This window comes from Macaca nemestrina, chromosome 12 (assembly GCF_043159975.1).
Source record: "Macaca nemestrina isolate mMacNem1 chromosome 12, mMacNem.hap1, whole genome shotgun sequence".
Classification (NCBI taxonomy): domain Eukaryota; kingdom Metazoa; phylum Chordata; class Mammalia; order Primates; family Cercopithecidae; genus Macaca; species Macaca nemestrina.
In genome coordinates this window covers 128350018-128362176 of record NC_092136.1, presented here as the reverse complement: position 1 = coordinate 128362176, position 12159 = coordinate 128350018, and the positions used below count along the sequence as shown (strand labels likewise).

Sequence of the window (12159 nt, the reverse complement as noted above, 5' to 3'; positions counted from 1 at the left end):
CTTCAGGGCTTGGCCTCAGGGTTGCGGTTCTGCTCATCAAAATATGTGCTCCCCGGAGGGCTCCCACTGTTTCATATCCTGGCATTTATCACTGGTCATTTCACAGTTGATTGACTCATTTGCACCGCCCTCTCTGCTGAAATGGGAGCTGCATGATAACAAGGACTGATGTCTAGGATGTCTAGTACAATGGTCAGCACACACAGTCAACACCGGGTATCAACACATCATCAGTGAATAATGATTGATAAATAAATTAATGTATACATAAATGCAATGAGTTTTCTGCCAGTTGAAGTAAGTTTGCAAAGAAAGGGTGGATCCCCAGCTGATGGGGATCTTTTAAAAAAGTTATTCTTTTTGGCATTATACCAACCATGCTAGGTTGTTAATTGATTTCCTTAGTTCACTTCCCCATTAGACTATGAACTCCTTGAGAACAGGAAGAGTTCTATTTGTCTTTGAAATCCTACAGAATAAGCATACAATCAATGTTTGGGAAGTGCACAAAATGTCTATTTTCTGAGAATGTATTGTTTACAGAACAAGAATGCTGAGGCACTAAAGAAAAAGTGGCAGTAATGTAATCCACTTGCTTTGCCAAGCCACTAAGAATACCTTGGTAAATATTAGCTAACGCGCAGCCCTTTGCTTGCTATTAAGATTTACTGATTTCAATAGAAAGGAACCTAAAAACTGAGCATATTATATAACGCAGACACCAGGGACAATCTCTAATCACCTAAGAGTTCATAAAATACATATTGGCTCTGTCTGTGGTTAGATTAAATGCCATTGTCTAAAAAACGTAGGATCTGTGCAATAATGGGTCTGCCATGAGAATGACAGCTTTGGTTAGTGGATGAATTTATCCTGTATCATTGCATTCTCTAAGAATAATCCCTCTCACTCTGAACAAATAAATCAATAGCATTGGCTAACCCAGTGCATATAAAAAACACCTTCAGTAAATGCCAGGTTTTCCAGAATAATAAAGACTTCCAACAATAAAGACTTCTTTTAAGTCTGTTTCTTACATAACTGTTGTATAGAGAGATTAACGTGGTATCTTGTTTCTTCCTGGTGTGATCTTACTGTTGTCTTGTAAATATGTACTTATCTATGTCTGTATGTTCACCTGCATCTTTGTGAACCCTTGGAAAACTCAGTATTTCAGTGGGTTTCAGAGAATAGGCTGGGAGATTGATGATAAGTAACTATTTCCGGCCAGTAGTTATTAGGCACAACTTTTAGGAGAAACAAGTGAGCAATAGAGCGTGGCCAAGGAGAGGAAGGCAATGCTGGAACCCAATCCACTCCTGCCCCCCAGGGACCTTAGCTGATGGCTTGTCATGTCTTGGCATGTTGGTATTCAAGCCATGTGATGTTGGAAAGAAAAAAATACATATTCAACTTGGGGCTTGGTCTGAGAACAACCAATTGCCTTGGTTTAAATCACACGATTCCACTATCAAATTAAGTGTTTTCAAGTTAACACAAATTAGCGTCAGTCCACTGACTGTCGCCTACAATAAATTAGGCTGAGTCTGAAAGAAATCAGTCTGCATAGAAAGACCAACTCCCAGCACCACTTCCTTGCTTTTTCCTGCCATGAATGCTTCCAGGTGGAATGTGTTTGAGACATTGGTAAGTGGAGGCTGGGGAAATCACCTCTCTGCAAAGCAAGGCAGATATGAATGTTTCATTATTAATGCAGTCATGGAAACCCAACGTTATTCAAGTGATCAATTGGGATACTTCTTCACTCTACAGAAATCTGCTTTACCTTTAAAAGTAAAGTGAATTTAAGGGAAGCTAGAGGAGCAGGGTGGTGGGGGAAAAAACTCAGAAGTTGGTGTGTTAGGAGCCATCTCTGGAATTACAATGTATGACAAAGAGAATGTGGATTCAGTTGATAACTGTTGGTTTTAGAATTTACTATTTGAGCTGAGAGTCCCTCTCTGGAGAGCTGGATAAACAGTCGACCCTGAATGCACCTGGGAGAGAGAGAGGTCAGTCCACATGGGTGTAGACCAGGGTAAAGGATGCGTGTACGAGGAAAGGAGACCATTTCCTCCTCTGTACCTCACATGCACCATCCCCTAGTCCTCGCTGGGGATTTGAGGTCAATGAGGGCAGTGTGGGAGGAGAGGAGGGCCCTCTGACTATGTGCATTGTTTATTCTCTTGGCAGCATTTTTTTTTCTTTATGTCTTTAAGACCTGTTCTCAACATTTCCAATCACCACAGCTGTGGTTTTCTTATCACCGCTTTGACTTGGTGTTGGCTTCTTGTGTTTTCAGCTGGGTTAAGGCCTTGAACAAGACACTATGGGATATCACTATTATTTAAAATGTATCACTCAGTTGGTTTCGCTTCCTAGTTCTTACGAATAAACACATTTTTCAAGGGGGATTTTGAAATCTATTTTAAAAACATATTTGCATTTAATGAAAAATACCCTGAAGACATTGCAGACCAGGGTGGGCACACCTTAATATTCTTGGGCATAGGGGAGGAGGTAATCTAGCGTTTATGACTTTGGGTTTCACCATCGTTGGCTGTTTATGGGACAGTCCCTTCACTATTTTGCTGTAAAATGGAAGTCACAGTAATGCCATCTATAAAAAATCAATTGAGCAGATAGGAATTTGAAAAATGTAATTCATTCACTGAATTATTTCATTTATGTTTACTGAATAAACAGTAGGCACTCATCAACTGTGCTAGCAACTGGGATATAGGAATGAATAAAGTATGGTCTGTCTTAATGGAGTATTATTTAAATCAATGCTCCCCAGTCCTCCAGCTTTGGAGTAGGGAAGGAAGTGTGAGATGTGTTGATGGTGGCTCTCATACTATTCATTTTGGGAATCTTGGGAAACCATGGGGAGAGAGTAGGAACAGGCTTGTAGATTTATGGAGAAGTCCTGTGAGACCATCTGGTTGGATCTGAGCTCTGTTCTAAATAGTGTTGAGCATTTAACAAAAAGAAATATGACCCATACTTGTCTAAAAATATTTTAGGGAAGTGTAACTTTAGAATATGACATTTGATAACTGAGACACAAAGTGGTAGAAGCTCCCCTAGACTGGAGGCAGGGAGCCCTATATTCTAGTTGTCATCCTGCCACTGGCTAGGTACATGAATTTGGACAAGTCATTTAAATTTTCTGAATCTGTTTTCTCACTTGATAAAAGAGAGAACAGAATTGAATTAGGATTTTTCTTGATATATGAGTATCAATAGAAGTACATAGATGATTTAGGAAGTATATTGATGAGTGTTTTATGGATCAGTTATTTATTTTTCTGTATCTCAAAAATATATATAATGCTTCAAGTTTGTGATTTCTCAGAAATTATTGCTTAACATAAGGCTAAATTTATGAGAAGGTGATTTAAGTAATATTCAATAAAAAAATACAGGTCACAATTGGTTATTATAAACATATTTAAGGTTGCGTGAGACCAGTTGAGGTCAGGAAACACTTGAATATATAATCTCTTAGTCTGTCTCCATTTCTAGCTCTCTGTAATTATTTTGACTCTTTATATTTGAGTAACATGGTCTTCCAGTGGAAAGTTTCTATCAGAAATAGCATTGCGGTATCCAGAATAAACTTGTCAGCTCGCCAAATGATTAGTAACCCAGATAATTTTGAATGATCTTTTCGTAGTTAGGTCTTTTATGTGAGTCACCTAGTTCACTATTGCTACAAACATAATCCTTTTTTGTTTTTCTTTGATGTGTTTTCAGATCAGGGTGTTGACAGAAAGTATGTTCAAACGTCTTCGGAAATGGGTCGTCACTCGCTTTTTTGGGCATTCTCGGCAAAGAGCAAGGCTAGTCTCCAAAGATGGAAGGTGCAACATAGAATTTGGCAATGTGGAGGCACAGTCAAGGTTTATATTCTTTGTGGACATCTGGACAACAGTACTTGACCTCAAATGGAGATACAAAATGACCATTTTCATCACAGCCTTCTTGGGGAGTTGGTTTTTCTTTGGTCTCCTGTGGTACGCAGTAGCGTACATTCACAAAGACCTCCCGGAGTTCCATCCTTCTCCCAATCACACTCCCTGTGTGGAGAACATTAATGGCTTGACCTCAGCTTTTCTCTTTTCTCTGGAGACTCAAGTGACCATTGGATATGGATTCAGGTGTGTGACAGAACAGTGTGCCACTGCCATTTTTCTACTTATCTTTCAGTCTATACTTGGAGTTGTAGTCAATTCTTTCATGTGTGGGGCCATCTTAGCCAAGATCTCCAGGCCCAAAAAACGTGCCAAGACCATTACGTTCAGCAAGAATGCAGTGATCAGCAAACGGGGAGGGAAGCTTTGTCTCCTAATCCGAGTGGCTAATCTCAGGAAGAGCCTTCTTATTGGCAGTCACATTTATGGAAAGCTTCTGAAGACCACAGTCACTCCTGAAGGAGAGACCATTATTTTGGACCAGATCAATATCAACTTTGTAGTTGATGCTGGGAATGAAAATTTATTCTTCATCTCCCCATTGACAATTTACCATGTCATTGATCACAACAGCCCCTTCTTCCACATGGCAGCGGAGACCCTTATCCAGCAGGACTTTGAATTAGTGGTGTTTTTAGATGGCACAGTGGAGTCCACCAGTGCTACCTGCCAAGTCCGGACATCCTATGTCCCAGAGGAGGTGCTTTGGGGCTACCGTTTTGCTCCCATAGTATCCAAGACAAAAGAAGGGAAATACCGAGTGGATTTCCATAACTTTAGCAAGACAGTGGAAGTGGAGACCCCTCACTGTGCCATGTGCCTTTATAATGAGAAAGATGCTAGAGCCAGGATGAAGAGAGGCTATGACAACCCCAACTTCATCTTGTCAGAAGTCAATGAAACAGATGACACCAAAATGTAACAGTGGCTTTTCAACAGGAGTAAAACAAAGTCTCTAAAGTTCCTAGTGGCTAGAAGCATTATGAAGCAGTCAACAATTTAGGGGTACAAAAGTAGGATGAGAGCTTTCAAAGTCTACCAGCAAATGACCCCTGAGCCTCGCAATTGTGCGAGGCTTGTCCCACAAGACATGCATCTCTACAAGGCTACTGTATTAGAACGTGCAATGCATTTATATGAAACTGGCATATGGGAGCCATAGGTGCTCATTTGGAATCTTAAATATGATTATTTGAGCTCATATAAGGTTGATGGGAGCAGACAAAATTATCAAAAGTTTCATGCATAGGCCAAATATTTTTTAAAGTTTCCTTAAACAAGTTATGAACTTCAGAAAGGATCAGGGAACAATAATAATCTCATTTTGATTCTACTGATAAGAAAGACTCCACTTTTATTTTAATGTGGACTTTTACTCAAAGAAAAATTGTCTCCTAATTTGGGGAGATGAACCAACCAATCAACGACAATAAGAAAATGCTTACACAAGGAACAATTTGAGGCTCTAAGCTTCTCATGTGGTACATTTAGACAGAGGCTAAATCTACACACTAGAATCTTGATAATACCTTCCTGTAAGACAGAACACTTTAGTTAAAAGTGGTGATGATATTTCTTTCAATCTGTATTGGATGGCTTAAAGGGCTATAAAACTGTTTATAAAGAGCATTTCCTGTTCTTCCAAGACAGCAATGAGGAGTTGGAAGGTGCAAAGTCAGTAGAGAAGGGAATGTATCATTAATGCACCTGAGAAGAAACAGTTTCATGTGTTTCTCCACCTAGAGTTTGTACTGGAATGCTATTTCTAAAGAAGAAGTGGGAAAGAGAGAGGAATGGGATGGAGCCCCACAGTCAGAATGTTACTATGTCTTTCTTTCTCTGGGAGCCCATCTTCCTAAAAGGGATCAGCTTATGGAAAGATTGACCTTGAGGGGAAGGTTCTACTATGAATGTCTTTTTCAGATCCCCAGCTGCATCATTTTGAATGTGTCCTGGAAAAAAGCTGGTACTCAAAGCTGCTTAGGAATCAAAATGTTTTCAGTGTGTTGATTAATATAGTAAATTTCTGAAACTGTGCATGCACTTTGATTATTATTATTATTACTATGCATTAGCTGAATCAGGTCCCAGGTGAAAATCCTCTTGCAGATAGGACCCTCTCCTGGAAGGGGTGGGAGGAGTGGAGAGGAAGCAGATAGGACACATTTGTTGTCTGGAGTCCTCAGGAGGAAATGACCCTGGCCACAGACACACCCCTTCCGGTACAGCTCCATCACGCCTCTCCAGTGTGAGTCTTGGCACATAAAACGGTAGCTGCCCACAGTTGTTGGGAGGGATGGCTTATGTTTTTGCATGCCTGGGTTGTGTTTGTACAGATCTATGCACCACTCCGGTCCTTCTGACTAAGAACAGTGGGAAGTCTGATGGGTTTAGGGTTGCACACCTTGTCAGTGGCCATAACAGTGGCCATAGCTGGCCCATGTGGGACTCTCACTCTGTGCCTGTGAGTGCTTTGGCATCACAATCACAATTTAATGTGCTGACAGGAAAAAGAAATCAGGTATCACAAGCTTGAGGGAGCTGGAATTCTCTGCTGGCCCACTGTCATGATGTAGCCCCTTCATAAACTGGAGGGAAACTGTGTTGACACTTGTTCCCAGCAGCATGCATTCCTCCTGGTGTATTCTCCTGCTGGCTGGCAGCGTGCATGTGGATGGCTGGAAGTGAGATGGTCATAAGCAATCCATTCCCTTTGATTGTTTAGGGAGCTGAACAACTGACATCTTTCTGATTGGTATTTACTTCTGGGTTATTCGGTGGAAGCCCGTCTGCTTCTAAATATCCCTTTGCTAGGATCAAGACACTCTGCACCTGGAGTCTCTTTTTTAATGGAAATTCCCATTGACCCTCTAGCAACCATTAACATAGGTACATCCAATTAAGCCCCTAGGAAATGAGGCCTGGAACAGGTAACTTTTGATAGGTCTAAGGAGTGGCTGGAACCCAAAAGCTCATAAAACTCCTGTGCATTTCAAGAAAGGGGTTAACAAGGGCATGGTGCTCAAGTAGTAAAGAGAAATGAAAAATAGCTTCAGAAGGCCAAACTGCTTGTGGGTTAACACCACTGCTAAAGGCAGCCTTTTTATTACAATGCAGTAACATTTTTCCCAGTGGGATCTGACCACATCAGTACTGCTATTCGCTACAGATGCCAGGTTTTTCTATTTGCTGATTTTAAAAGCAAGTCAATAGTTCTAATTCCCTTCACGAAAAACTGCATCCCATGATGCATTATTATATTCAGAATTTTCCTTGAGACTGATTCCCTTTGAATTGCCCAGTTCATCTCTGTTGCTATGGGGATTTTGACTAAGAGCATTTGATCCTGGTTGAATCTTCCTGGACGTAGGTTGGCTTAAGCTCCAATATTTAAGAGTTCAGATTTGGGAGGTTGTCCTTAATGGAAAGCACTAAATGTTTAAAAATTATTTATTCCTTAAGAGAGAAAAGTCAGAAGGGAAAGATCTTTTCTGTGTTGCCAAATCTAAGACATGGGCTGATCGGTGACTCTCGTTCTGTGTCCATCACTAAGAGAGTGTGCAACCGGACCTTCCAGAAGAACTCCCAGGGCGGATTGCAGAGACAGTTGAGGAAGTGTCTTCCTTGGGGATTTTTCATGCGACGGAATATGGGTCCTCAACAGGATGCTTCTGTGAATAGCACGGGGATCTTTCCCTGTCTAGAACAAACGTTAGGACAGCTTCTGATGGAAAGAATGCAAATGAATCCGGCCCCGCCCCTGAGCCGTTGTTGCCTGCCATTACAGGAAGTGTGTGTCAATCAAAGCTTGACAGGGGAGATAGAGCATTTTATTTTGGAAGCCAGAAGTTTGAGAACAATGACTGGAATTTCCTCTTTCTGTCCGGCAAGGGCTGTTTGTCATTGGGGAGATAAAAGTCCAGGGCCAGGGAATAAAGGTTATCGGGAACTGCGCAAGGCAGAGCCATGGGGGGTGGGGGGGTGGGAGGAGGGGTTATGGAGGAAATCTATTTCAATGCCTGTCATTAAGTTTCCATTAAAAGAACATTCAGTTAGGAATTCAAAAATAATTTAATCTCCCCAGCCAGATGCACCCAGCTGGACTCCTTGGAGCTGAGCCCCTTGGGGAGGGAGATTTGCACCACCGGCTGCAGGGGCCAGGAGCTGGGGTGCGTCTCTACCCAGTGCGCCCTTGACTGCTTGGGTGTTCTAGAAGACATCGGTATCCTTCTGTCAAGTGGGAAACCCCAAGGCTTGTGCAGTGGCAGAAGAAAGTTATTTACTAAGAGTTATTTACTAGGTTGTTACCATGTCTGAGGTTCTGTTTACAGCATTTTATACACCTTCCCTCATTTAATTTTCCCAGCAATCCTAAGAGGTCAAGACTCTGATTATAACTTTATTTCACTTGAGGCAGCTAAGGTAAGGAACGTGTCCAGAGTCACTCACTGGAAAATGGCAGGGCTGGCATGCAAACCCGGGCAGTCCGCCTTGAAAGCCCATGAGTTGAAAATCCCTCGTCGACATCCTAGGAGGGATCACCCTCTGAGGGGATTCCCCAGGGCCATCACACATTTCCCTGAAACCCACAGATGACTGGTGCATGCTCTTGGGATGCATCTTATAGTTGGGAGAAACCACTCATTGCTCAGCACAGGACAGAGCCCTGGCCAGTGCTGTACGAACATCTCCGGAATTGCAGGTTCTAGGAAAAGGCAGTCTTTTCCCACGAACTCTGGGTCATCCACCAGGCCAGTATACGGAAGTATCGGGGTGTCCTGAAGATTTGATTAGCCAGTTGGTGCAAAGTATCTTCTGAATACTAATATATATACTGCTCTCTCTAAATATATACAAACACTGAATATATGTACTACTTATATATATAATTAAAAACTATGTGTGTGCGTATGTGTATGTATACACACACGCACATATACATTTATATTTCAGTCTTTGATGTAGAGGCAGATATTATTTCCATTTTGATATGGGAAGTGGCGCCTCAGTTCTCCCTGGAGAACAGCGCCTGTGTTCTCTACTCACCTCTGTATTCCTAGCACCAGCCTCTGCTAGTTCCTCGCACAATCCATACATGGTTATAATGAATAAAATAAACAAATGAATGATTTGATCAAGGCTGGTAGTGGATTCAAACCCACATCTGTCCAATGAACTTTTGACTGACCTATGTCATCGACCAGTCATTTGTCAAGGGGCCTGGACAAATGACTTAACTTCGTTAAGCTCCAGTTTCTTTATTTGTAAAATGGAGTTTTGTAATAGAGTTAAGGGGGAGATTCAGTGAAATAATAGATGTTAAAATCCATCTGTCGAAAGTAAATGGCTATGGACACGGCAACACGGGATGGGAGCAATGGGTTTGAAGGTGAGGACTGAAAGGGAGGACACGGGTCCCCCAGAGCAGACCCGGCACCTGATGCTTCAAGGGCAAAGAAAGCAGAGCCCAGGGCAGGGCCTGATGGAGACCAGTGGAGGCCTGGGGGACAAGAACAGTGCCTGCAGGGGTCCGTCCCAGCTAGGACAGGCTATGAGTTGGGGGGATTTTAGTAGAATCCTGGTACTTTAGGTTTGCCTTCAATTCAAGAGATGCTTATTTTGGGTTTACTGTGAGCACTGGGGATGCAAAAAAGAGGAAGGAAGGGTCCTGCCTACTGCAGAGAAGATCCAGGAGTTCCAACCAGTCCAGGGGACGAGAGTTAAACTGGAAAACTGATAATGTGGGGGAGAGTCTTTTTTTGTCTTATGCCATGTCCTTATGATAGTTTCAACAAAAACAATATTGACTCCACTGCTAACAATAAGACTATTGATTACAGTCTTAAAAGTATTTGGGATTAAACATTTTGAAATCATCTCTCCTATAGATTCTCTTTATATAGCAATGTACAAACAACACACAGTGTTAGTCACTTGAAGTAGCTCTTTCCTCTGTGTGATCAGGTACCAACTGGACACAGGTTCATTTGTTTCCATTTATTTCCAGTCGTTAGAGTCTGTTTACTGTTTTCCTTTTTTGATTTAACCATTTCTTTTATGAATTATGCAAGGAATTTATATAATTTCGAAACCACAGAACAGGGTTTAGAAAACATGCTTCCATTCTTGTGCCCTCCACTCTATTTCTTCCCCTTCTCTAAAGGGTAACCATCTTGATTATTTTGTATCCTGTGGCAGTTGCTTTGTGAAGGATGTAAGCAATGCATATGTGGCATGTTAGTACTTACATGCAGCCCCTACTCTTACACAAAAGGTAACACTCTAGAAACACGGTTCTGCAGGGTTTTCTTCACCTAACAGAATGTTCTGCAGATCACTATGGAGGGATAAGTGCTGATAATACCAGCATCTGTGGGACACCCTGCCGCTCCTTCGTGGGTGCTCTTGCAGTAGTTGCTGGGCTCTTGCTCCAGAGGCTCCTGCTGTGTCGTTTTGAACCTGAGCGACGGTGGCCTTGTCTGTTTTGCCTTCCTGAAAACCTCCCTCTCTTTGCAGGGTGCCGGTAGGGCTGATTCTGACCACCCTGCTGGGCAATAAGCTGGGCTTTCGACCAGGGCTCCCAATGGGAGACAGTCTGGCCAGGGCCAACAGCTCTTTGAGGATCAAACCTCCGTGGAATTTTGGCTGGGTAGAAAGTCAGAAGAAGTATCCTTAAGAAAGACATGCCACTCCAGTACATGGGGTGGGGGCTCGGCTGGCGAGGGGAGATTCAATTCCCAGAGCATTCTGGATAACTCCCTTTTGATTAGCATCCTCTGACCCTTTGGGGTTAGGGTCATGGAGCTCACCATTGTGTGGAAAATTTTGTGTGCAAGTATATTAAAATTGAAATTAATTAAATTAATGAAATGAATAAAGGCTACAAACTAAGTATGAAAAAAGTGCTGAAGGAGGCAGGGGAAGGCTTCTAGGAGGAGAAGGCAGCTGATCTGGGTTCGAAGTGTGGCTACGATTTGACAGAGGGAAAGGTGAAGGGTAGAGAGATGAGTGACCAGGTGGGCACATGTTCCAGACGAACAGAGCCACAGGAGTGTGAATGTGCCTGGGGGCTCTGGGAAGTGCTGTGCAGTTTTACATGGCCACGGCATGGCCATGTGGAAGGAACGGTCCAAAGAGGCAGAGGTTTGGTGCCAGGCAGACTTGAGTTTGAGTCCTGGCTTGATCAGTCAAACCACCAGAGTCTCTGAGGGGGCATGGGATGATTAAACATGTATTTCAGGACTATATCTCTTATGTTGGCATGAGGGACGGATTAGAGCATTAGAGGCTGAAACTAACTTTGGAGGGAGGCAGAGAATGTGTTGTCATTTCCATTTTTCAGGAGGGGAAACTAAGTCTCAGAGACCACATGACTTGCCCAGGTCATGTAGCTGTAAAGTGGGGAAGCAGGAGTCAGAACCCAGGGTGCCTGCCTGCTAGTTAGCCCAGCGTTCTTGCCTGCACCTCTCCCTTTCCTGGAGCCACCCACAAGCTTCGTGCCTGGGGGTCACCGTTCCTGAAGGAGAATGCACCTGGAAGGTGGTAGCCAGGACCAGAAAGGCAGGTGAGTCTGGGAATGGAGAAAGCACCGCACCCTTGCATTGCTTCTTTTGGGAACACAGAGGCCATGTGTATCTACAGTTGCACTTAGCATCTGAGGAAACTGGGAAGCCCTCACTGGAAGGGAGAATACGGAGGCACCTTCCTCTACACCAACAAAGTGAAAGTCAGCAATCACTAATAAGTGGGCTGTTGAAGCCACCAGCAAAGTTGTTTTTAGTTGAACTAAAAATGGCAAGTAGAGACCATAATTATCCCTATGGTTATCTCAGTTCCCCACATCAATGGCCAGATGCAACCTGAACCTGTGGTGGCCTCTGAAAAACACAGCCTGATGAAGCATGAAGAAAAAAGTAGGCAAGGAAGGAGGAGGGATGAAGGCAAGAAATAAGGTGCAAAGTTCAGGGGCTTTGAAGACAGATGGATTTGGGTCAAATCCCGGATTTCCCACTTATTGGCTGTGTTTGGCTTGAACAAGTTCTTAGCCTTTCTGAGCCTTTTTTTCCAGTTGTGAACAACAATACCTACCTTAAAGGGATAGGGTACAGATAATAGTATGAAATAGTATTTAACAAAATACTATGTAAAGAACCTAGCACTGTGTCTGATATAGGCTCCCAAT

At 42.8% G+C, this 12159-nt stretch overlaps 1 protein-coding gene across 6 annotated transcripts in view; it reads left to right on the top strand.

Annotated features, from left to right (window-relative positions):
• Positions 1-6014, top strand: part of LOC105476213 (potassium inwardly rectifying channel subfamily J member 1) — a 66747-nt gene extending 60733 nt beyond the window's left edge. For 5 of the 6 annotated variants that reach the window (XM_024791063.2, XM_011731919.3, XM_011731921.3 and 2 more), the window contains one exon: positions 3760-6014. In XM_024791063.2, the coding sequence (XP_024646831.2) occupies positions 3760-4899 (1140 nt within the window). In that variant the 3' untranslated portion in view covers positions 4900-6014. Of the gene's footprint in view, positions 1-1328; positions 1648-3759 lie in introns of those variants that run through there. The other variant, XM_011731918.2, reaches the window with a different exon arrangement.
• The last annotated feature ends 6145 nt before the right edge of the window (positions 6015-12159 follow it).